Source organism: Tachyglossus aculeatus, chromosome 10 (genome assembly GCF_015852505.1).
Source record: "Tachyglossus aculeatus isolate mTacAcu1 chromosome 10, mTacAcu1.pri, whole genome shotgun sequence".
Taxonomy (NCBI): domain Eukaryota; kingdom Metazoa; phylum Chordata; class Mammalia; order Monotremata; family Tachyglossidae; genus Tachyglossus; species Tachyglossus aculeatus.
In genome coordinates, this window is record NC_052075.1 from 58,088,307 (window position 1) to 58,113,871 (window position 25,565).

General features: G+C 53.5%; 1 protein-coding gene across 5 annotated transcripts in view; it reads right to left on the bottom strand.

Moving 5' to 3' along the window:
- Window positions 1–1,833: 1,833 nt before the first annotated feature.
- CBX5 (chromobox 5) overlaps window positions 1,834–25,565 on the bottom strand; it is a 40,973-nt gene continuing 17,241 nt past the window's right edge. Inside the window, exons 1-5 of one of the 5 annotated variants that reach the window (XM_038752993.1) lie at window positions 9,474–9,543; window positions 7,398–7,579; window positions 6,471–6,657; window positions 2,826–2,923; window positions 1,834–2,131 (exon numbers count right to left, since the gene is read on the bottom strand). In XM_038752993.1, the coding sequence (XP_038608921.1) occupies window positions 1,981–2,131; window positions 2,826–2,923; window positions 6,471–6,657; window positions 7,398–7,579; window positions 9,474–9,521 (666 nt within the window). In that variant the 5' untranslated portion in view covers window positions 9,522–9,543 and the 3' untranslated portion in view covers window positions 1,834–1,980. Of the gene's footprint in view, window positions 2,132–2,825; window positions 2,924–6,470; window positions 6,658–7,397; window positions 7,580–8,473; window positions 8,610–9,473; window positions 9,544–25,565 lie in introns of those variants that run through there. The other 4 variants (XM_038752996.1, XM_038752995.1, XM_038752998.1 and 1 more) reach the window with 4 other exon arrangements.

Below are 25,565 nucleotides of genomic sequence, written 5' to 3' on the forward strand. Positions count from 1 at the left end.
CACTGTACTAAGCACTTGCCGTACTAACGACATCCCCGCCTGGGCCGAAAGATCGGGGAGGGGAAGAGCGGAGGAAGAGGAGGGGCGGTCACCCGGTGCGGGCTAAGGGACCGCTCTGGCACAGCTTTCAGTCTCCCCGCTATCCACGGCCTAGGGGGTCCACCCTTGCCGCCCCTCGCGAGGGCAACCCCGTTCCCCAGATCTGCCCTTGGAAACCAAACGGAAAGGAAGGATCTGAGTGTTGTCATTTTCCGGCAGGGTCGCCACCCATTTCCCCCCGGGGGGCCGCAGCCCAAGGTCTGAGCTGCTGGGACCGCCCCTGGCTGGGGGCGGGGGGTGGGTGGCCAAGGGCCACCTCCCCATCACTGCGTAGTAGTAGTAACGATTACGGTACTACGCACTTTGTGCAGAACACTGTACTAAGCACTGGGAAAGGATTCACGGGTGGGAGTTAGACATGGTCCCTGTCCCCCTAGGGTCCAGAAGACCCCTGTGTCGGAGGGACGATGCGGGTGGGGGGGTGCTGAGGTGGGGAATGCGGGGTGGTTTGAGACCCGCTCTGAGGCCCAGACGCAGACGGCGGCCCCAGCAGAGATGGGCCTGGGCTGGGAAGTTGGGGGGCCGGAAGGCAGGGAGAGGGACTAGCCCCCCTTCGGCCCACCTGACTAGCCGCCAACTGACCCCGTTGCAGGGTGGGACAGGGCTGCGGCTTCTGCACGGAAGCGTGGGCCGGCAGCCCAAGCCTCAGAACGGGGCAGGCACGGGGTGGGCACTGGCTCTTCGGAGGGGTGTTGGGCCACACCCGGCCCCTGCCCGACTCTGGCCCCTGACAGGGTCTAGGGCAGGCGTCAGGGGGAGGCAGGACGACCCCAGCTCCTGTCCGCTGCGGGTGGGGGGGTCCCTCGGACCCCTCACCGGGCTGGGGGTAGGGTCAAGCCACTGCCATCCCCGGGGGTGGGGGTGCTGAACCTGGAGACATCGGGGCAAGGAAGAAAGGAAGAAAGAGGCACCACGAGGGGGTGGACACGACGTCCAAGGGACCGGCCTGGCTGCGAGTCCCTCGGGGTTTGAGGTGATGCCAAGGGCCGGGGGGGCGGGGGTGACCCTCCTCGGGGCCCCGGGCTGCCCACCCCGGGCAGGCAGAGGAAAGGGAGGGGTCGCCCGCCGGCTCAGGACGTACCTGCGTTGGCAGGAGAGGAGCGGGGCGGGCGGGACGCCTCTTTGGTGACCGGACAGTTGTTGGGGCTGGAGGGGGGGGGCCGGGAGGTGGCAGAGATGGAGAGGGTGCCCGGCGGGTCGGCTCAGACCCCAGGCGGTCGCTCGCACCTACATAAATACACAGTCCAGATAAGATGAGGGGCGGAAAGTAATACATATATATATATACTGTCTGTGATCATACAAAAGGGGCTGCCACTTCCCAGCAAGCCCCCCGGGGCAGGGGAGGTCACGGGGTGGGGGGGCTCTTGGGTCTGCCTCCCCCGACCCCCCCCACCCCCGCCCCGAAAGACGGGACGCCCAGGGGAGCTGGTGTTGGCCCGCGGCGGGGAGGTCGGGGACCCCCTGGGCGGTCAGTTTCGGAAACGGCCCCCGGGCCGGCCGTCTGCCGGCTTGCTGTTCCCCCAGCCCCGGGATCCCCAAATTCTAAAATCCGGCCGGCTCGAAAAGCGAGCGAGGTCCGGAAGAGCGCCGTGCTAAAATTTATGAGCGGGGCCCGGGCGGGGGTGGATGGGGGGGGGGCCGGAGGGGTCTACAACACACGGAATGGAAATGTCTGGGCACTGCTAGAGGGGGTGACTAACACAAACGGGTCGGGGGGGGGGGGGGGGGGGATCATTAGTTATGCGACGGAAGAGCCGACAGCGACGTCTCTCCTGGGGAGCACAGTAATAAGCACATTTCTCATGGAGGTGGCGGGGACGGCGGGGCGGGGCGGGGCGGAGGTGGTATGTACAGAAAGGAGCGGCGGAGGGGGCGGCTTTAGCTCTTCGCCGCTTCTTTCTCTTTGTTTTCTGCATCCTCCGGGTAGGCGTGCCATGTCAGTCTCTCCTCGTAGAACGCGATCACGATCTGGGGGCATTTCACGTTGGCTTCCTTGGCCAGGACCAGGTCTGCCTCGTCTGTGTCTTTCCTGGGCGGGGGAAACAGATGCCCGTGGGTGGGGGGGCCGTGCCTGCCCAACCTCCCATCCCTGGTGGCCGCTTCTCGCCCAGGAGGCCGGAATGGAGCGGACTAGCCCGCTTTAGGAGCCTAGCTAGGGAACTCTGGGGGCAGCCCTGTACCCGCTGACCACGGGGACTGTAGACGGCCCTGGCTCTGGGGGGGGAGCGGGGACCCCTGGCAGGGAGTAGGGGCCGTGTGGTCCCCGAAGCTCACCCACACCAGGCCCGGGTTCGAAGGCCTAACCGGCTGGAAACCCCAAAACTGGAGATGGAGAAGGGGGGGTGGCATCCAACACCCCAGCCAACCTGCCCCTGACCTCCAACCACTACTCGCCCTGGAGGAGTAACAGCGAGCGGTGGCTACCGAGTGGGAAGAGCGCCCAGTTTCAACTACCACCTCTGTGGATGACTCCCAAACCTCCCTCTCTGGCCTTGCCCTCTCTCCTCTCCTCCTGGCTCCAAGACACCTTCGCGCGGACGTCCTCCGGCACCCCAGGCTCGACGGAGCCGAAACTGAACCCCCTGCCATCCTCCCCACTTTGCTTTCCCTTCAGCTGACACATCCACCACCCTCCCCGTTTCTCAAACCCGCCAACCTGGCGTTACCCTGACTCCATCCCCGTGTGAACAAAGCAGCTCCCCCCGCTCCTCCCTGCCCCTCACCATTTCATGAGGAACATCAAGTCGCCGCAGGAATCCGTGGCCCCGATGATCTTCTCCGGCTCCAGGCCTCTCTCAAAGCCCCGGGCGATGTCATTGCTCTGGGGAACGCGATAGTTTATTTCTATTAATGTCTCCCGCCCACTCTGAGACTGTAAGCTCGTTGTGGGCAAGGAATGTGTCCGTTAAATTGTTCTGCTGTACTCTCCCAGGCCCTTAGCACAGTGCTCTGCACACAGTAAATACTCAATAAATACGATCGACTGAGGCGAATCAGGAGAAGGCAGACCTCTGATCCCGCTCCATCCAATGCAACCCTCGCTGCCCTTCCTCGGGTGTTCGTCGGCCGTGGCCATCTCTGCCCGGGAGTCTGGGTGGCGAGGCTACCCCTGTGGCATGAGGGGCTAGGGGTTGGGCTCCTGGGCTACACGGAGGGGTCACCCGACACAGGCAACTGAGGGACAAGTGGGGCATCAAGCTCTGAAGGTTGCCGTTTGGCGGGGGGGGAGGAAAAATGGGATGATCCCATCGGCCGGCCGTGGGCAAACATGTACCCCGGAGCGGGACTGACTGGGACGTGGGCAGAGCGGGGTGGAAGGACTCCAGCAAGCGACCCACCCTGAGACCCTTCCGACCAGCTTCCATCCCTCTCCCTTCCGACTGCGGGAGGCCCGGCCAGGACCCCGCGCTGTCCCCCCCCCCGTCCAGATGGAAACCCCGGCAACGGGCCACGGCACACTGCCAGCTCCCACTGCAGTGCTCCCCTCGGGGGGAGCAGGGGAAGGGAGGGGGGGGCGCGGGGGGGAGGAGGGGAGGAGTTTCCCAGATGTGCACACAGCTGCTCACAGCTGGATGGTTGGCGTGCGGGCCGCGCCGTAAATCAGACCAGGCGTCTCCAAATTGGTTTGCCACATCGGGGGAGATAGCGGGAAGGAGGGAGGCGGAGGAAGAAAAATGGTCCCCACGGCTAGAGCGGGGGAGGAGGCGAGAGGAGGGAAATGCTGAAACCATCACCCCTGGAACAACCTTGAGTCAGGCCCAAGGCCTCGGGAAGGTGCCATCCGCAGGTTCGGATGCGGGCCGACCCTGAGATCCCTCTTGCACGCCCACGCGTGCCGCTGACTGGTCTCCTCTTACCCCCGCGACCCCCACCGCCCCTGCAGGGGCAGGCCCACGGGGACCCAGGGGGTGCGGGGGCAGTGGTTCTTGACCTGCGGCGAGCCACAGTCCCCCACCCCACACCCCCTGGCCCTGCTGGGAGAGCTGTGAGGGATTCCTCTGAGAAGACCTTCAGGCAGGGCCCCCCCACCCCCGCCAAATAGGATCCAGTCCAGACAGAGAGGAGCCAGTCGGGGGGCGGCCAGCGGGTAAGCGATGACCGAAGAGGCCCCTGAAGGGGCTGCTCAGAGCGGCCGCCCACCCTGCCTGTGCCGCGTGACTCCGGACTCCCGCGCCCAGGCCGGGGCCCGCAAACCAACCGGGATTTTGGGGCCTGCTGGGCCCCCCGACCCCGGAGTGACAGAGGTTTGTCCCACCGAAGGCGGAGGAGTCGCGCACCACTCCCTTCCACCTCATCCTCTCAAAGACGTCCTCCCTCTGCCCCTCCGCCAAGCTAGCTCTCTTCCTCCCTTCAAGGCCCTGCTGAGAGCTCACCTCCTCCAGGAGGCCTTCCCAGACTGAGCCCCTTCCCTCCTCTCCCCCTCGTCCCCCTCTCCATCCCCCCATCTTACCTCCTTCCCTTCCCCACAGCACCTGTATATATGGATATATGGTTGTACATATTTATTACTCTATTTATTTATTTTACTTGTACATTTGTATCCTATTTATTTTACTTTGTTGGTATGTTTGGTTCTGTTCTCTGTCTCCCCCCTTTTAGACTGTGAGCCCACTGTTGGGTAGGGACTGTCTCTATGTGTTGCCAATTTGTACTTCCCAAGCGCTTAGTCCAGTGCTCTGCACATAGTAAGCGCTCAATAAATACGATTGATTGATTGATTGATTGAAAGACGTAGCTGTCGGGGTCCGACTCCGGGCCCGTTGCCACCCGGAGAGGGGCCGTCCAGGGGCGGGCAAAGGGACTCGGGCCGGGTACCGTAGACTGTCTGCCCCTCAAGGGACGTGGGCCATGTCTAATTCCTATCTTCATACTCTTTCCCGAGGCATAATACACACTATTTCAATCACGGTATTTGTTAAGCGCTTACTACTACTACTAATAATAATAATGATGGCATTTATTAAGTGCTTACTATGTGCAGAGCACTGTTCTAAGCACTGGAGAGGTTACAAGATGATCAGGTTGTCCCACGGGGGGGGGGCTCACAGTGTTCATCCCCATTTTACAGATGAGGGAACTGAGGCCCAGAGAAGTCAAGTGACTTGCCCAAAGTCACACAGCTAACTGGCGGAGCCGGGGTTTGAACCCAGGCGCTGTTCTAAGTGCTGGGGTAGATACAAGGTAATCAGGTGGTCTCACGTGGGGCTCACAATCTTAATCCCCATTGTACAGATGGGGGAACTGAGGCACAGAAGTAAAGTGGCTTGCCCAAGGCAACAGAGAAGACAAGTGGCGGAGGCGGGATTAGAACCCACGTCCTCTGACTCCCAAGCCCAGGCTCTTGACACTAAGCCACGCTGCTTTTCTAGACTGTGAGCCCGCCGTTGGGTAGGGACTGTCTCTATGTGTTGCCGACTTGTACCTCCCAAGCGTTTAGTACAGTGCTCTGCACACAGTCAGCGCTCAATCAATCGTATTTATTGAGCGCTTACTATAAATTTATAAATAAATTTATTGAGCGCTCAAATACGATTGATTGATTCTCCAATAACGACGGTGTTTGTTAAGCACCTACTATGCGCTGAGCACTGTTCTAAGCCCTGGGGTAGGTACACAGGTTGCCCCACGTGGGGCTCCCAGTCTCGACCCCCATTTTACAGATGAGGGGACTGAGGCACAGGGAAGTGGCTTGCCCAGGGTCACAGAGCTGACAAGCGGCGGAACTGGGAGTAGAACCCAGGAGCCGGCGCTTAGTACAGTCCCGCACACGTAGTAAGCGCTCAACAAGACTGTGAGCCCAGACTGAGCCCCTTCCTTCCTCTCCCCCTCGTCCCCCTCTCCATCCCCCCCGCCTTACCTCCTTCCCTTCCCCACAGCGCCTGTATAGATGTATATACGTTTGTACATATTTATTACTCTATTTATTGTACTTGTCCATATCTATTCTATTTTATTCTGTTAGTATGTTTGGTTTTGTTCTCTGCCTCCCCCTTTTAGACTGGGAGCCCACTGTTGGGTAGGGACTGTCTCTATGTGTTGCCAATCTGTACTACCCAAGCGCTTAGTCCAGTGCTCTGCACATAGTAAGCGCTCAATAAATACGATTGATGATGATGATGACCTCTGACGACCGCCCAAGCCCGGGCTGTTGCCACTGAGCCACGCTGCTCCTTAAGATGAGGGGTGGTTGGGGGGGGGGGTCACTAGGCCACGCCGCTCCATAAAATGAGGCGGGGGTCCCGGGGGGCACGACGGAGCAGCCCAGCGAGCGAGCGCGAGCGCTCTTTGTTCGCCTCCTCGCCGGCCTGGCACGCGGCGGCGGGAACGGGGAGGCCTGGGGGTCCGGGGGGTCCGGGGCCCCGGCTCACCTCTCTCTTCTTTTTCGACTTGATCTCCTCGGCGCTGCTGGAGAAGCTGGACTTCCTCTTGGCGCTCTCCGACTTCTCGCGCGGCCGGTTGTTCTCGCCCTCCTTCATCTTCTTGTACTTTTTCATGAACTCCGAGATGAGCTCGGGGCAGTCCAGGTTCTTCTCGGGCTCCCAGGTGTTGTGCTCCCTGGGTGTGGAGGAGGAGGAGGAGGAGGAGGAGGAGGAGGAGGAGGGAGAGAGGGAGCGGGTGAGGCTGAGTCCAGGCCGGCTGAGGATGGACTTCCAGAGGTCACCGGGTCCAAGCCCCTGCCTCCCACCAGTGACATGGAAACTCTCCCGGCGGGCTGGGCCCAATGAAAGCCTCCCCGCACCGGGCCCCCCAAAACACCTTCCCTCGGGCTTACTGCCCAAGGTCGTTTGGAAGTTCCTCTTTGTGCCTAACCAAATTCCCTCTTGCTGCCACGTCGACCCCCGAGTCCCTAGGGGTCAGATGCGACCATGAGATGGGTCAGATGCGGCTAAGAGACGGGGGAATGGGTTGCTACTGGCAGCTAAGGGGAGGTTGGGGGGGGTGGGGGGGTTCTGGGTGCCGGGAGAGAGGGGAGGGGGACGCGGATGATCCCGAGCTCAGCAGTGTGGTAAAGAGGGGAGGAGGAGCCCGGTGGTTCCCTCCAGCCCCTTCTGTGCCCGGGATGGGGATGGCAGAGCAGTTGGCATGGCAACACGGCTCCCTCGGGGAGCGGGATGCCGGGCCTCGACCGGAGGGCCCGGGGCGCCCAAATCAGAAACGCCGCCGTACCCACTCACGGATCCGGCCGACACCGGACCACTTTCTCCGGCCGCTCAGCGCCCTGCGCAGGCCTTCCTCTTCCCCAGGAGCTGGGGCCCTGCCCCGGGCCACCCCACCCGCAGCGGCGGGACACTTACTCCGAGAAGCCCTTCCACTTGAGGAGATACTCGACTTGGCCTTTGACCACGCGCCGGTCCAGCACCTTCTCCACGACGTACTCCTCCTCGTCCTCCGAAGATGAGCTATCGGCTGTCCGCTTGGCTTTTTTGCCCATAGCGCACCTCGTCGCTCCTGCAGGGCCACGGTCCCCCGGTTCCTGCTGGCGGGAGGGGTTGGGCTGTTAGCGCCTGGCCCCCACCTCCCTCCCTGCCCTGACCCGGGCGACGTCCACGGACGCTTCCCGGGGCCTGGGGGACCCCAGAGGGAACGGCAGTCGATCGTATTTATTGAACCTCAACTGTGTGCACACCACTGGACTAAGCGCTTGGGAGAGTACAAAGTAACAGACACATTCCCTGCCCACCACGAAGCAAGGTGGCTTAGCGGATAGAGCCCGGGCCTGGGAATCCGAAGCTCATCATCATCATCATCCTCATCATCAATCGTATTTATTGAGTGCTTACTATGTGCAGAGCACTGTACTAAGCGCTTGGGAAGTACAAATTGGCAACATATACAGACAGTCCCTACCCAACAGTGGGCTCACAGTCTAAAACGGGTTCGAATCCCGGCTCTGCCACGTGCGGGCTGTGTGACCGTGGGCAAGTCACTTCTCTGAGCCTCAGTTACCTCACCTGTAAAACGGGGATTAAGAGTGTGAGCCCCAGGCGGGTCAGGGACTCCGTCCAACCCAACTAACTTGTATCTCCTCCAGTGTTCACAGCAGTGCTTGGCACATAGTAAGCGCTTAACCGGTACCATTATTATTATTATATTACAGTCGAGAGGAATGCCCAGTCTAGAATGGTCTGTTGGGAGGGAGTCCAGCCCGGAGTCCATTCCTTCGGATTGGGGATGGGGTGTGTGTTGGGGGGGGGTGTGCTTGTTCTGGGAGCCCCTAAGGCTGGCTCAGACATCCCCAGGCTCCAAGAGGCGGTTTGAGCTGTCCGGCCCCCTTTCCTTTCTTAAGGAAGGATGATGGGCAACCCGTTCCCTCCCTGGACGGCTTGAAGTACCGGATGGATGAGTCTCTGGCCACAAAGGGCCTGTTTACCATGAGGCCAGCACGGGCTCGGTTCTCCATTCAAGGTCTGGAGGCTGCTTCCTCCTCCCCTCGGGCCTCTCTGCCGCGGGGGCGGAAGACCAGACCGCTTTATGCTCCTAGCAAGGGCTCGGGCCGGGGCTCGCTCCTTCAGGGGCATCCATCAAGCTACGGAGACCAAACTGACATCTCACGCGCACACTGGGTCTCCTTTAAGCCAGTAATCGCGGCGAGGGGGGACGCTCCCGAGGGGACTTTCGGGGGTGTTTCCACTGCGCGGGGGCGCCCCGAAACAGGGTTAGGCCTGTTTGCTCGGCGAAGCGTTTCCAGGGGCCCGGCCAACTCAAACAAGCCTGGGGTTTGTGTGTGTGCGGGGGGCGGTGGAAACGACTGACGAGTCCGGCGTGAACCCAAACCTTTCTCCAGACGGAGCCAGCGGGGGCTGGGGAGGTGGGAGGAGGAGGAGGAGAAAGAGGAGGAGGAGGAGGAGGAGGAGGACGCCCTCCCACCAGACACAGAGAGGCCATTCATGGGCCGCGAGGAAGCACAAATGGAAATCGAGTTAAGCGGCGCGGGGCCGCCTGCGCTCTAGTGCAGGGTTGTGTGTGTGTACATGTGTGTACACACGTCTCCCCCCCCGTCCCCCTCTCCATCCCATCTTACCCCCTTCCCTTCCCCACAGCACCTGTATATATGTATATATGTTTGTGCATATTACTCTATCTATCTTACTTGTACTTCCCAAGCGCTTAGTACAGTGCTCTGCACATAGTAAGCGCTCAATAAATACGATTGATTGATTGATTGTACATATCTATTCTATTTATTTTATTTTGTTAGTATGTTTGGTTTTGTTCTCTGTCTCCCCCTGCTAGACTGTGAGCCCGCTGTTGGGTGGGGCCTGTCTCTATGTGCTGCCGACTTGTGCTTCCCAAGCGCTTAGTACAGTGCTCTGCACACAGTAAGCGCTCAATAAATACGTTTGATTGATTGATTGACTGATTGATTGTACCGCGGCCCTGATGTCAAGGGCGGGAAGGGTCACACAGTCCGCTGCCATTCCCGGGCCGGCCCGACGGGGGCGCCCTCGGCCCCGCCCCCGCGCCACTGCGCAGCCGCCCTCGCGCCGCCGGTCGCCACGGCAACGGGCGGCACGCGCGAGCGGGGGGGGGGGCCGCAGCTCGGGGGCGCCCTCTGTCGGCACAGCGCACGGGCAGGCGCCACGCAAGACGTGCGCATGCGCGTCCACGGGAAGGCCACACTCTTTTTAATAATGGCATTTATTAAGCACTTACTATGTGCAAAGCACTGTTCTAATTGCTGTGGGGGGGATACAAGGTGATCAGGTTGTCCCACGGGGGGCTCACAATCTTAATCCCCATTTTACAGATGAGGTAACTGAGGCACAGAGAAGTTAGGTGACTTGCCCAAAGTCACACAGCCGATAAGTGGCGGAGCCGGGATTCGAACCCATGACCTCTGACTCCCAAGCCCGTGCTCTTTCCATTGAGCCACGGTGCTTCTTTTTCAACCGTACTGAGCGCTTCCTCTGTTTAAAGCGCCGCGCTTAGTACAGCGCCCTTTATGCCCTGCTCAATAAATACGACTGAATGTCTCTGTTGCTGAATTGTACTTTCCAAGCGCTTAGTAATCAATCAATCAATCAATCAATCGTATTTATTGAGTGCTTACTATGTCCAGAGCACTGTACTAAGCGCTTGGGAAGTACAAATCGGCATCACATAGAGACAGTCCCTACCCAACAGTGGGCTCACAGTCTAAAAGGGGGAGACAGAGAACAGAACCAAACATACCAACAAAATAAAATAAGTAGGATAGAAATGTACAAGTAAAATAAATAAATAAATAAATAGAGTAATAAATATGTACAACCATATATACATATATACAGGTGCTGTGGGGAAGGGAAGGAGGTAAGACGGGGGGATGGAGAAGGGGACGAGGGGGAGAGGAAAGAAGGGGCTCAGTCTGGGAAGGCCTCATGGAGGAGGTGAGCTCTCAGCAGGGCCTTGAAGGGAGGAAGAGAGCTAGCTTGGCGGATGGGCAGAGGGAGGGCATTCCAGGCCCAGCACTAGTACAGTGCTCTGCACACAGTAAGCGCTCAATAAATACGATTGAATGAATGAATGAACGGCAAGTCACACTTGTCGGCTGTGTGACTCTGGGCAAGTCACTGCTCTGTGCCTCAGTTCCCTCACCTGTAAAGTGGGGATTAAGACAGTGCAGTGCTCTGCACACAGTAAGCGCTCAATAAATACGATTGAAAGACTGGAAGCCCCACGTGGGACAAATCTGATCACCTTGTATCCCGCCCCCCCCGTGCTTAGAATAGTGCTTCATACATAGTAAGCGTTCAACAAATACCATTATTATTATTATTATTACTATTATGAATGAATCGCTTCGGAAAATTCTATACAACCAATAGACATATTCCTGCCCACCATGGGCTCATAGTCTAGAAGGGAAGACAGCCATTAATATACACAAATAAATTACAGATCTATACATATATATCTATATATATGTATATATACATATATAGATATATATGTATAGAGGAGGCCTTCCCAAACTGAGCCCTCTCCATCGCCCCCGCCTTACCTCCTTCCCTTCCCCACAGCATCTGTATATATGTTTGTACGTATTTATTACTCTATTTATTTATTTTACTTGTACATATCTATTTATTTTATTTTGTTAGTATGTTTGATTTTGTCTCCCCCTTTTAGACTGTGAGCCCACTGTTGGGTAGGGACTGTCTCTATATGTTGCCAATTTGTACTTCCCAAGCGCTTAGTACAGTGCTCTGCACACAGTAAGCGCTCAATAAATACGATTGATGATGATGATGATTTATTTTGTTAATATGTTTTGTTCTCTGTCTCCCCCTTCTAGACTGTGAGCCCGCTGTTGGGTAGGGCCTGTCTCTATGTGTTGCCAACTTGTACTTCCCAAGCGCTTAGTACAGTGCACACAGTAAGCGCTCAATAAATATGATTGATTGATACACATATGCTGTGGGGATGAGAGGGAGGATACATGCAGGAGCAAGTAAGAGCAGCACGGAAGGGAGTGGGAGGAAAGGAGGGCTTAGTCAGGGAAGGCTTCTTGGAGGAGATGTGCCACACCCCCACACTGGCATGGGTTAGCAGAGCCCTGGTGGTTTGCCTGCCCAGACGGGCGGGATGAGTGCGTTTCTCAGTGAGACGTCCTCCCAAGTGACAGCACAAGTCGAGGGGCAGTGGTTAACACACTGTTTAATATAACTATAATTATTATTTTTATGGTACTTGTTAAGCGCTTACTATATACCCCTGTTCTAAGCACTGGGGTAGATTCAATTTAATCAGGTTGGACACAGTCCCCGTCTCCCGCGGGGCTCTCAGTCAATCGCCATTTCACAGGTGAGGGAACAAAGGCTCAGAGAAGTGAAGTGACTCGCTCAAGGTCACCCAGCAGACATGGGGCGGGATGGGGATTAGAACCCAGGTCCTTCTGACTCCCAGGCCTGTTTGATGGAGAAGCAGCGTGGCTCAGTGGAAAGAGCCCGGGCTTTGGAGTCAGAGGTCAGGGGTTCAAATCCCGGCTCCGCCACGTGTCTGCTGTGTGACCTTGGGCACATCACTTAACTTCTCTGAGCCTGTTACCTCATCTGTAAATCAGGGGTGAAGACTGTGAGCCCCACGTGGGACAACCTGATCACCTTGTATCCACCCCAGCGCTTAGAACAGTGCTTTGCACATAGCAAGTGCTTCATAAATGCCATTATTATTATTTGATATCCAATAAGCCACTCTGTTTAACACCCCCCCACCCTCCAACCCCAAAATCACGGGAGACAAAGCCGTCCGCAGACGGCACCGAGCGAAGGCCCCCTTGGGCTGCGGGCCGGAGCGGGGCCTGCGAGCCGGGAAAACAGACCCCAACTGCCGCTCCGGTTCCTGCTCCCGGGAAGAGCCACTCCATCAATCGGGTCGCCCTAGCAACGGTCCCTGTCACCTCCCTGGCAACCGCCGGACGGTTTCGACGGGAAACCCGGAATCGCCACCGGGAACGGCCCTTCCTCGGACCGCGACCGTCCCAGGGCGGGCAGGGGGGTGGTGGGGTGGGTTTGCTGTCTTTATGCCCGGTGATCAGACGGGGCGAGGGAGGTGGGGGATCCCAACTCCGACCGGCGAGCTGAGATGTTGCCAGGGATAAACGCCTGGCGAGGGGCAGCCGGAGTCACTTACAGGGCATCGTCCAGACTAGAGAGGAACCCGGGCAAGAGAGAAATGTGGGAACGGCGGGAACGGACAACACAATGGCTCCTCTGAAGGAGGCAGTCTTTTAGACTGGGAGCCCACTGTTGGGTAGGGACTGTCTCTAAGATGTTGCCAGTTTGTACTTCCCAAGCGCTTAGTACAGTGCTCTGCACACAGTAAGCGCTCAATAAATACGATTGATGATGAGGCAGCAAGGTTTAGGAGCCAGGGGGTGGGAGAGGCGGGGGGGGGGGGGGGGGGGGGGGGCCGAGCCGGTTGCAATTTAGCTCTCACTCCCGCTTGCTGCGTGACTCGGGGCAATCAATCAATCAATCGTATTTATTGAGCGCTTACTATGTGCAGAGCACTGCACTAAGCGCTTGGGAAGTCCAAATTGGCAACATATAGAGACAGTCCCTACCCAACAGTGGGCTCACAGTCTAAAAGGGGGAGACGGAGAACAAAACCAAACATACTAACAAAATAAAATAAATAGAATAGATATGTCAGGAGGCCTTTCCAGACTGAACCCCTTCCTTCCTCCCCGCCTCGTCCCCCTCTCCATCCCCCCATCTTACCTCCTTCCCTTCCCCACAGCACCTGTATATATGTTTGTACATATTTTTAACTCTATTTATTTATTTTATTTGTACACATCTATTCTATTGATTTTATTTTGTTAGTATGTTTGGTTTTGTTCTCCGTCTCCCCCTTTTAGACGGTGAGCCCACTGTTGGGTAGGGACTGTCTCTAGATGTTGCCAATTTGTACTTCCCAAGTGCTTAGTCCAGTGCTCTGCACATAGTAAGCGCTCAATAAATACGATTGATGATGATGATGATGATGATGTACAAGTAAAATAAATAAATAAATATGTACAAACATACATATGGGGCAAGCTGCCTGCCCTCTCTGTGGCTCGGTTCTCCGTCTGAGGAGTATTCTCCCACTGCGGAGAGGGACAGAGGACTGTCCCGGGGGCTGGGCCACCCCCTCCCTCCATCTCCCCTTGCTGAAGAAAGACGGGGAGACCCGGCCCCCTCCCCAGCCTTCAGGGCCACCCTTTAGGGGAAGCAGCGTGGCTCACTGGAAAGAGCCCGGGCTTTGGAGTCAGAGGTCGTGGGTTCAAATCCCGGCTCTGCCAACTGCCAGCTGTGTGACTTTGGGCAAGTCACTTCACTTCTCTGGGCCTCAGTTCCCTCATCTGTATCAATCAATCAATCGTATTTATTGAGCGCTTACTACGTGCAGAGCACTGGACTAAGCGCTTGGGAAGTACAAATTGGCAACACATAGAGACAGTCCCTACCCAACAGTGGGCTCACAGTCTAAAAGGGGGGGACAGAGAACAGAACCCAACCTACCAACAAAATTAAATAAATAGGACAGGAATGTACAAGTAAAATAAATCAATCTGTAAAATGGGGATTAAGACTGTGAGCCCCCCCCGGGACAACCTGGTCACCTTGGAATTTCCCCAGCGCTTAGAACAGTGCTTTGCACATCGTAAGCGCTTAATAAATGCCGTTATTATTATTATTATTTGGAAAAGGAATACCGGGCGGGAGGCAGGGCGGGGGGGTTGCCCCGGCCCCCCCGGGAAACAGGTCTGGCAACAGCTGACGGATCAGATTGGGCCCCTTGCCAGGAGTCGGAGCCCGGCCCGCGATCCGCCGTGAAGAACGACAGGATGCTGCCTCGTAAATCTCCGTCCCGGTCACAGATCAGGGGCTGGCAGGGATGACGCCACACGCCGCTGATGGAATGTGTCTCATCTTAACCTTGAAGTTACAGATCTGCTTCGGAGCGGCGGGGACAAATGAGAAATGCGCTCAGACGGACAGCTGGGCCGGGGACATAACTCTCCCAGAGACAGGCCGACCCGGAGGGCCAGGGTCAAACGAAACACAAAGCCGGCGGCGGAGGGGGAAGGGGGCACGTTTTCGGGGCCTTGGGCCTGTACCCGGCCGGGCTGGCGGGGGCGGATCTGGGGAAAGAGCCAGGGTGGGGGGGACGGACATGCAGCAGCGTGGCTCAGTGGAAAGAGCCCGCGCTTGGGAGTCAGAAGTCGTGAGTTCTAATCCGGGCTCCGCCACTTGTCAGCTGGGTGACTTTGGGCAACTCACTCCTCAGTTCCCTCATCTGGAAAATGGGGATTAAGACCGTGAGCCCCCCCGTGGGACGGTCTGATTACCTTGTATCTATCCCACCGCTTAGAACATCATCATCATCGATCGTATTTATCGAGCGCTTACGATGTGCAGAGCACTGGACTAAGCCCTTGGGAAGTACAAATTGGCAACATGGAGAGACAGTCCCTACCCAACAGTGGGCTCACAGTCTAAAAGGGGGAGATGGAGAACGAAACCAAACATACTAACAAAAGAAAATAAATAGGATAGATCTGTACAAGTAAAATAAACAAATAGAGTAATAAATATGTACAAACATATATATATATATCCAGGTGCTGTGGGGAAGGGAAGGAGGTAAGAAGGGGGGGATGGAGAGGGGGACGAGGGGGAGAGGAAGGAAGGGGCTCAGTCTGGGAAGGCCTCCTGGAGGAGGTGAGCTCTCAATAGGGCCTTGAAGGGAGGAATCAATCAATCAATCATATTTATTGAGCGCGTACTATGTGCAGAGCACCGGACTAAGCCCTTGGGAAGTACAAATTGGCAACATGGAGAGACAGTCCCTACCCAACAGTGGGCTCACAGTCTAAAAGGGGGAGACGGAGAACAAAACCAAACATACTAACAAAAGAAAATAAATAGGATAGAAATGTACAAGTAAAATAGAGTAATAAATATGTACAACCATATATACATCTATACAGGTGCTGTGGGGAAGGGAAGGAGGTAAGATGGGGGGATGGAGATGGGGACGAGGGGGAGAGGAAGGAAGGGGTTCAGTCTGGGAAGGCCTCCTGGAGGAGGTGAGCTCTCAGCAGGGCCTTGAAGGGAGGAAGAGAGCTAGCTTGGCGGATGGGCAGAGGGATTGGGGGCATTCCAGGCCCGGGGGATGACGTGGGCCGGGGGTCGATGGCGGGACAGGCGAGAACGAGGTACGGCGAGGAGATTAGCGGCGGAGGAGCGGAGGGTGCGGGCTTGGCACATAGTAAGCGCTAACAAATACCATCAACTTCATCATCGTACGGGATGCCGGCCTGATTGCGGGTGCGGGACAGAGATCTCCCCGCACCATAATGGCTGGGATTTCATTCATTCATTCAATCCTATTAACTGAGCACTTCCTCTGTGCAGAGCACTGTAGTGAGCGCTTGGGAAGTATAGATCGGCAACGTATAGAGACGGTCCCTACCCAATAACGGGCTCACAGTCTAGATGGGGGAGACAGACGACAAAACAAGTCAACAGGTGTCAACACCATCAGAATAGAGTTCTACCTATATACACATCATTAATAAAAAACAGAGTAATAAATACGCGCAAATATACACAAGTGCTGTGGGGAGGGCGAAGGGGGTAGGGCAGAAGGAGGGGAGGGATTTGAGAATCATCATCATCATCAATCGTATTTATTGAGCGCTTACTATGTGCAGAGCACTGGACTAAGCGCTTGGGAAGTACAAATTGGCAACACATCATCATCATCAATCGTATTTATTGAGCGCTTACTATGTGCAGAGCACTGGACTAAGCGCTTGGGAAGTACAAATTGGCAACACATCATCATCATCAATCGTATTTATTGAGCGCTTACTATGTGCAGAGCACTGGACTAAGCGCTTGGGAAGTACAAATTGGCAACACATCATCACCATCCTCATCAATCGTATTTATTGAGCGCTTACTATGTGCAGAGCACTGGACTAAGCGCTTGGGAAGTACAAATTGGCAACACATCATCACCATCCTCATCAATCGTATTTATTGAGCGCTTACTATGTGCAGAGCACTGGACTAAGCGCTTGGGAAGTACAAATTGGCAACACATAGAGACAGTCCCGACCCAACAGTGGGCTCACAGTCTAAAAAGCAGCGTGGCTCAGTGGAAAGAGCACGGGCTTTGGAGTCGGAGCTCACGGGTTCGAATCCCAGCTCTGCGGCTTTGGGCAAGTCACTTAACTTCTCTGGGCCTCAGTTACCTCATCTGTAAAAGGGGGATTAAGACAGTGAGCCCCCCGTGGGACAAGCTGATCACCTTGTAACAACCCCAGCGCTTAGAACGGTGCTTTCCACATAGTAAGCGCTTAATAAATGCCATCGTTATTATTATTATTTGAGCAGGAGCCCAGTGGGCACAAGTGGATCCCGGTGGAAATCGCGGTGGCGATTTGAGAGGGGGGAATTCTTGGAAGCGCATCGTCTCCCTGGGCCTTTCCGGGGGTGTAAGGGAGGGCTGGATGGTAAAGGCATCAATGGGGGCGGCCGGGGAGGGGGGCCTCCTCCGGGGTTCAGCCCCGGCCGGAGCCGACATTCCAGCCCGCCGAAAGGCAAGGTCGTTCAACCGATGAATCTCCGGAAAGGGGGAGGATGGAGACAGGCAGGGAGGCGCTCAGTCAGTCAGGCGGGGAGGGAAAACCCTCGGCACACTTGAAGCAGCAGCGTGGCTCAGTGGAAGCAGCCCGGGCGTTGGAGTCAGAGGTCACGGGTTCGTATCCCGACTCTGCCAGTTGTCAGCTGTGTGACTTTGGGCTAGTCACTTCACTTCGCTGTGCCTCAGTTCCCTCATGTGTAAAATGGGGATTAAGACTGTAAGCCCCCGTGGGACAACCTGATCACCTTGTATTCATTCAATCGTATTTACTGAGTGCTTATTGTGTGCAGAGACAGAAACTCAGGCAGAAACTCCTCACCCTGGGCTTCAAGGCTGTCCATCCCCTCGCCCCCTCCTACCTCACCTCCCTTCGCTCCTTCTACAGCCCAGCCCGTACCCTCTGCTCCTCTGCCCCTAATCTCCTCACCGTACCTCGTTCTTGCCCGTCCCGCCATCGACCCCCGGCCCACGTCATCCCCCAGGCCTGGAATGCCCTCCCTCTGCCCCTCTGCCAAGCTAGCTCTCTTCCTCCCTTCAAGGCCCTGCTGAGAGCTCACCTCCTCCAGGAGGCCTTCCCAGACTGAGCCCCTTCCTTCCTCTCCCCCTCATCCCCCTCTCCATCCCCCCATCTTACCTCCTTCCCTTCCCCACAGCACCTGTATATATGTTTGTACATATTTATTACTCGATTTATTTATTTATTTAACTTGTACATATCTATTCATTTTATTTTGTTAGTATGTTTGGTTTTGTTCTCCGTCTCCTCCCTTTTAGACTGTGAGCCCACTGTTGGGTAGGGACTGTCTCTAGATGTTGCCAACTTGTACTTCCCAAGCGCTTAGTACAGTGCTCTGCACCCAGTAAGCGCTCAATAAATACGATTGATTGATTGATTGCAGAGCACTGTACTAAGTGCTTGGGAAGTACAAGTTGGCAACACATAGGGACGGTCCCCACCCAACAACGGGCTCACAGTCTAGAAGGCGGAGACGGACAACAAAACAAAACATGTAGACAGGTGTCAAGTCATTAGAATAAACAGAAATAAAGCTAGGTGCACATCATTAACAAAATAAATAGAATAGTAAATACAAGTAAAATAGAGTAATAAATCTGTACAAACATATAACCTCCCCAGTGCTTAGAACAGTGCTTTGCGCACAGTAAGCGCTTAATAAATGTCAATATTATTATTATTAGTATTGGCTGGGGGAGAACAGCGAGATGCGGTGGGGCCCGCAGCCAAGCAGCAGCGTGGCTCAGTGGAAAAGAGCCCGGGCTTTGGAGTCAGAGGTCATGGGTTCAAATCCCAGCTCCGCCACTTGTCAGCTGGGTGACTTTGGGCAAGTCACTTCACTTCTCTGGGCCTCAGTTACCTCATCTGTAAAATGGGGATGAAGACCGTGAGCCCCACGTGGGACAACCTGATCACCTTGTAACCTCCCCAGCGCTTAGAACAGTGCTTTGCACATAGTAAGCGCTTAATAAATGTCATTATTATTATTATTATTATTGGCTGGGGGAGAACAGTGAGATGCGGTGGGGCCCGCAGCCAAGCAGCAGCGTGGCTCAGTGGAAAAGAGCCCGGGCTTTGGAGACAGAGGTCATGGGTTCAAATCCCGGCTCCACCACTTGTCAGCTGGGTGACTTTGGGCAAGTCACTTCACTTCTCTGGGCCTCAGTGACCTCATCTGTAAAATGGGGATGAAGACAGTGAGCCCCCCGTGGGACAACCTGATCACCTTGTAACCTCCCCAGCGCTTAGAACAGTGCTTTGCACATAGTAAGCGCTTAATAAATGTTATTATTATTATTATTATTATTGGCTGGGGGAGAACAGCGAGACGCGGTGGGGCCCGCAGCCAAGCAGCAGCGTGGCTCAGTGGAAAAGAGCTCAGGCTTTGGAGTCAGAGGTCATGGGTTCAAATCCCGGCTCCGCCACTTGTCAGCTGGGTGACTTTGGGCAAGTCACTTCACTTCTCTGGGCCTCAGTTACCTCATCTGTAAAATGGGGATGAAGACCGCGAGCCCCACGTGGGACAACCTGACCACCTTGTAACCTCCCCAGCGCTTAGAACAGTGCTTTGCACATAGTAAGCGCTTAATAAATGTCATTATTATTATTATTATTATTATTGGCTGGGGGAGAACAGCGAGACGTGGTGGGGCCCACAGCCAAGCAGCAGCGTGGCTCAGTGGAAAAGAGCCCGGGCTTTGGAGTCAGAGGTCCTGGGTTCAAATCCCGGCTCCGCCACTTGTCAGCTGGGTGACTTTGGGCAAGTCACTTCACTTCTCTGGGCCTCAGTGACCTCATCTGTAAAATGGGGATGAAGACCGTGAGCCCCCCGTGGGACAACCTGACCACCCTGTAACCTCCCCAGTGCTTAGAACAGTGCTTTGCACACAGTAAGTGCTTAATAAATGTCATTATTATTATATTATTATTGGCTGGGGGAGAACAGCGAGACGCGGTGGGGCCCGCAGCCAAGCAGCAGCGTGGCTCAGTGGAAAAGAGCCCGGGCTTTGGAGTCAGAGGTCGTGGGTTCAAATCCCGGCTCCGCCACTTGTCAGCTGGGTGACTTTGGGCAAGTCACTTCACTTCTCTGGGCCTCAGTGACCTCATCTGTAAAATGGGGATGAAGACTGTGAGCCCCCCGTGGGACAACCTGACCACCTTGTAACCTCCCCAGTGCTTAGAACAGTGCTTGGCACATAGTAAGCGCTTAATAAATGCAATTAAAAAAAAAAAAGCCCTCAGGGGCACCACACATGCACCCCCGTGTTAACTGCGCATGCGCGCGGGCTGGGCGCCCCAAACCGGAAGTTCATCCAAGCTGCAGTTTTCTGCCTCGCCACCAGAGGGCGCGGGGGAAGGGGGAAAGGGGCGGGGCCCCAGGCCCCCCCCCCCCCCCCCGGGTCGCCTTAGAATAATAATAATAATATTTGTTAAGCGCTTACTATGTGCCAAGCACTGTTCTAAGCACTGAGGGGATACAAGGTCATCAGGCTGCCCCACCTGGGGCTCAGTCTTCATCCCCATTTTACAGATGAGGGAACTGAGGCCCATCATCATCAATCGTATTTATTGAGCGCTTACTGTGTGCAGAGCACTGTACTAAGCGCTTGGGATGTACAAATTGGCAACATATAGAGACAGTCCCCGCCCAACAGTGGGCTCACAGTCTAAAAGGGGGAGACGGAGAACAAAACCAAACATACTAACAACATAAAATAAACAGAATAGATATGTACAAGTAAAATAAATAAATAGAGTAATAAATATGTACAAACATATATACATATATACAGGTGCTGTGGGGAAGGGAAGGAGGTAAGAAAGGGGGGATGGAGAGGGGGACGAGGTCATTGAAGACTGTCCTCCCACTACCCTTCCCATGCACTAACCATCTCACAAAACGTTCAAGCCATGTTTTCCCCACTCAAGAACCTCTAGACTGTGAGCCCGCTGTTGGGTAGGGACTGTCTCTATATGTTGCCAAATTGTACTTCCCAAGCGCTTAGTACAGTGCTCTGCACATAGTAAGCGCTCAATAAATACGATTGATGATGATAGTGGTTGTCCATCCACCTCCACATCAAACAGAAACTCCTCACCACCGCCTTTCAAACGCTCCGTCACCTTGCCCCCTCTTACCTCACCTTCTGCTCTCTTCCCGCAACCCAGTGAAGTGGATAAGTCACTTCACTTCCCTGTGCCTCAGTTCCCTCATCTGTGAAATGGGGATTGAGACTGTGAGCCCCACGCGGGACAGGGACTGCGTCCGATAATACGATGATCCGATGATCCGACGATACGACAATGAATGAACCTGATTAGCTTGCATCTGCCCCAGTGCTTTAAACAGGGCTTGACGCATAGTAAGCACTTAATACCTGTATATATGTTTGTACGTATTTATTACTCTATTTCATTTGTACATATTTATTCTATTTATTTTATTTTGTTAATATGTTCTGTTCTCTGTCTCCCCCTTCTAGACTGTGAGCCCGCTGTTGGGTAGGGACCACCTCTATACGTTGCCAACTTGTACTTCCCAAGCGCTTAGTACCGTGCTCTGCACACAATAAGCGCTCAATAAATACAACTGAATTGATAAGTCACTTCACCTCCCTGTGCCTCAGTTCCCTCATCTGTAAAATGGGGATTGAGACTGTGAGCCCCATGCGGGACACAGGGACTGCGTCCGATGATACGACAAGGAATGAACCTGATTAGCTTGCATCTGCCCCAGTGCTTTAAACAGGGCTTGACGCATAGTAAGCACTAAATACCTGTATATATTTTTGTACGTATTTATTACTCTATTATTTATTTTATTTGTACATATTTATTCTATTTATTTTATTGTGTTAATATGTTTTGTTCTCTGTCTCCCCCTTCTAGACTGTGAGCCCGCTGTTGGGTAGGGACCACCTCTACACGTTGCCAACTTGTACTTCCCAAGCACTTAGTACCGTGCTCTGCACACAATAAGCGCTCAATAAATACAACTGAATTGATAAGTCACTTCACCTCCCTGTGCCTCAGTTCCCTCATCTGTAAAATGGGGATTGAGATTGTGAGCCCCATGCGGGACACAGGGACTGCGTCCGATGATACGACAAGGAATGAACCTGATTAGCTTGCATCTGCCCCAGTGCTTTAAACAGGGCTTGACGCATAGTAAGCACTTAATACCTGTATATATTTTTGTACGTATTTACTACTCTATTATTTATTTTATTTGTACATATTTATTCTATTTATTTTATTTTGTTAATATGTTTTGTTCTCTGTCTCCCCCTTCTAGACTGTGAGCCCGCTGTTGGGTAGGGACCACCTCTACACGTTGCCAACTTGTACTTCCCAAGCACTTAGTACCGTGCTCTGCACACAATAAGCGCTCAATAAATACAACTGAATTGATAAGTCACTTCACCTCCCTGTGCCTCAGTTCCCTCATCTGTAAAATGGGGATTGAGACTGTGAGCCCCATGCGGGGACACAGGGGACTGCGTCCGATGATACGACAAGGAATGAACCTGATTAGCTTGCATCTGCCCCCAGTGCTTTAAACAGGGCTTGACGCATAGTAAGCACTTAATACCTGTATATATTTTTGTACGTATTTACTACTCTATTATTTATTTTATTTGTACATATTTATTCTATTTATTTTATTTTGTTAATATGTTTTGTTCTCTGTCTCCCCCTTCTAGACTGTGAGCCCGCTGTTGGGTAGGGACCACCTCTACACGTTGCCAACTTGTACTTCCCAAGCACTTAGTACCGTGCTCTGCACACAATAAGCGCTCAATAAATACAACTGAATTGATAAGTCACTTCACCTCCCTGTGCCTCAGTTCCCTCATCTGTAAAATGGGGATTGAGACTGTGAGCCCCATGCGGGACACAGGGACTGCGTCCGATGATACGACAAGGAATGAACCTGATTAGCTTGCATCTGCCCCAGTGCTTTAAACAGGGCTTGACGCATAGTAAGCACTTAATACCTGTATATATTTTTGTACGTATTTACTACTCTATTATTTATTTTATTTGTACATATTTATTCTATTTATTTTATTTTGTTAATATGTTTTGTTCTCTGTCTCCCCCTTCTAGACTGTGAGCCCGCTGTTGGGTAGGGACCAACTCTATACGTTGCCAACTTGTACTTCCCAAGCACTTAGTACAGTGCTCTGCACACAATAAGCGCTCAATAAATACAATTGAATTGATAAGTCACTTCACCTCCCTGTGCCTCAGTTCCCTCATCTGTGAAATGGGGATTGAGACTGTGAGCCCCATGCGGGACAGGGACTGCGTCCGATGATCCGACAAGGAATGAACCTGATTAGCTTGCATCTGCCCCAGTGCTTTAAACAGGGCTTGACGCATGGTAAACACTTAATACCTGTATATATGTTTGCATGTATTTATTACTCTATTTTATTTGTACATATTTATTCTATTTATTTTATTTTGTTAATATGTTTTGTTTTGTTCTCTGTTGTTCTATTAACAATAATAGATACAGTGAAGTGACTTACTCAAGTTCACACAGAAGGCTGATGGCAGAGTTGACACTATTACTCTATTTATTTTACTTGTACATATCTATTCTATTTATTTTATTTTGTTAGTATGTTTGGTTTTGTTCTCTGTCTCCCCCTTTTAGACGGTGAGCCCACTGTTGGGTAGGGACTGTCTCTATATGTTGCCGACTTGTACTTCCAAAGCGCTTAGTACAGTGCTCTGCACACAGTAAGCGCTCAATAAATACGATTGATTGATTGATTGACTGATAAAACCCAGGTCTCCTGAGTCTCTGGCCTCCTTCTACAGGAAACCAGAGGGGTGTGTGTGTGTGTGTGTGTGTGTGGTGAAATGACTCCAATTTAAACACACCCTCAACCACCCGGGCGAGAAGAGCAATTGTCAGAGAGACGTCCGTTTCCTAAATCTCCAGCCTTTGCTTCGTAGCCAAAGGAGGCCTGTATAATAGTAATAATATTAATAGCATTTATTAAGCGCTTACTATCTGCAAAGCCCTGTTCTAAGCGCCGGGGAAGTTACAAGGTGATGAGGTTGTCCCACGGGGGGCTCCCAATCTTCACCCCCATTTTACAGGTGAGGGAACTGAGGCCCAGGGAAGTTAAGTGACTTGCCCGAAGTCACACAGCTGACAAGTGGTGGAGCTGGAATTTGAACCCAAGACCTCTGACTCCAAAGCCTCTCCCCCTCTCCATCCCCCATCTTACCTCCTTCCCTTCCCCACAGCACCTGTATATATGTTTGTATATATTTATTACTCTATTTATTTATTTTACTTGTACATATCTATTCTATTTATTTTACTTTGTTAGTATGTTTGGTTTTGTTCTCTTCCTCCCCCTTTTAGACTGTGAGCCCACTGTTGGGTAGGGACTGTCTCTCTATGTTGCCAACTTGGACTTCCCAAGCGCTGAGTACAGTGCTCTGCACACAGTAAGCGCTCAATAAATCATCAATCGTATTTACTGATCAATAAATCGTATTTATCAATCGTATTAATAAATGCGATTGATTGTTGGATTGGGCTCTTTCCATTGAGCCACGCTGCTTCTCTGCTTATAAGCAGGCCAGGCGGAGAAGCCTTTTAGACTGTGAACCCACTGTTGGGTAGGGACTGTATATGTTGCCAACTTGGACTTCCCAAGCGCTGAGTACAGCGCTCTGCACACAGTAAGCGCTCAATAAATACGATTGATTGATTGATTGAGCTCTTTCCATTAAGCCACGCTGCTTCTCTGCTTATAAGCAGGCCAGGCGGAGAAGCCTTTTAGACTGCGAGCCCACTGTTGGGTAGGGACTGTCTCTATATGTTGCCAACTTGGACTTCCCAAGCGCTTAGTCCAGCGCTCTGCACAAAGTAAGCGCTCAATAAATGCGATTGATTGATTGATTGGGCTCTTTCCATGGCGCCGCGCTGCTTCTCTGCTTATAAGCAGGCCAGGCGGAGAAGCCTATTAGACTGTGAGCCCACTGTTGGGTAGGGACTGTCTCTCTATGTTGCCAACTTGTACTTCCCAAGCGCTTAGTCCAGTGCTCTGCACACAGTAAGCGCTCAATAAATACGACTGATGATGATGATGAGAAGCCGGCTGCACGGAGTACTCCGGGGGGGGGGTCCCTGTTGGCTTCCACCGCACATCCGAGCACTTGCCGGTGTGGCGGAGATGTATTCTGACCCCGATCTGGATCAATCCAATCCAATCCAAGTGGAGTGGAATGCCCTCCCTCCGCCCATCCGCCAAACTAGCCCTCTTCCTCCCTTCAAGGCCCTATTGAGAGCTCACCTCCTCCAGGAGGCCTTCCCAGACTGAGCCCCTTCCTTCCTCTCCCCCTCGCCCCCCTCTCCATCCCCCCTTCTTACCTCCTTCCCTTCCCCACAGCACCTGGATAGATGTTTGTACAGATTTATTACTCGTCCCCCTCTCCATCCCCCCATCTTACCTCCTTCCCTTCCCCACAGCACCTGTATATATGGATATATGGTTGTACATTTATTACTCTATTTATTTATTTATTTATTTTACTTGTACATTTCTATCCTATTTATTTTATTTTGTTGGTATGTTTGGTTCTGTTCTCTGTCTCCCCCTTTTAGACTGTGAGCCCACTGTTGGGTAGGGACTGTCTCTGTGTGTTGCCAATTTGTACTTCCCAAGCGCTTAGTACAGTGCTCTGCACATAGTAAGCGCTCAATAAATACGATTGATTGATTGATTGACACAGAAGGCTGATGGCAGAGTTGACACTATTACTCTATTTATTTTACTTGTACATATCC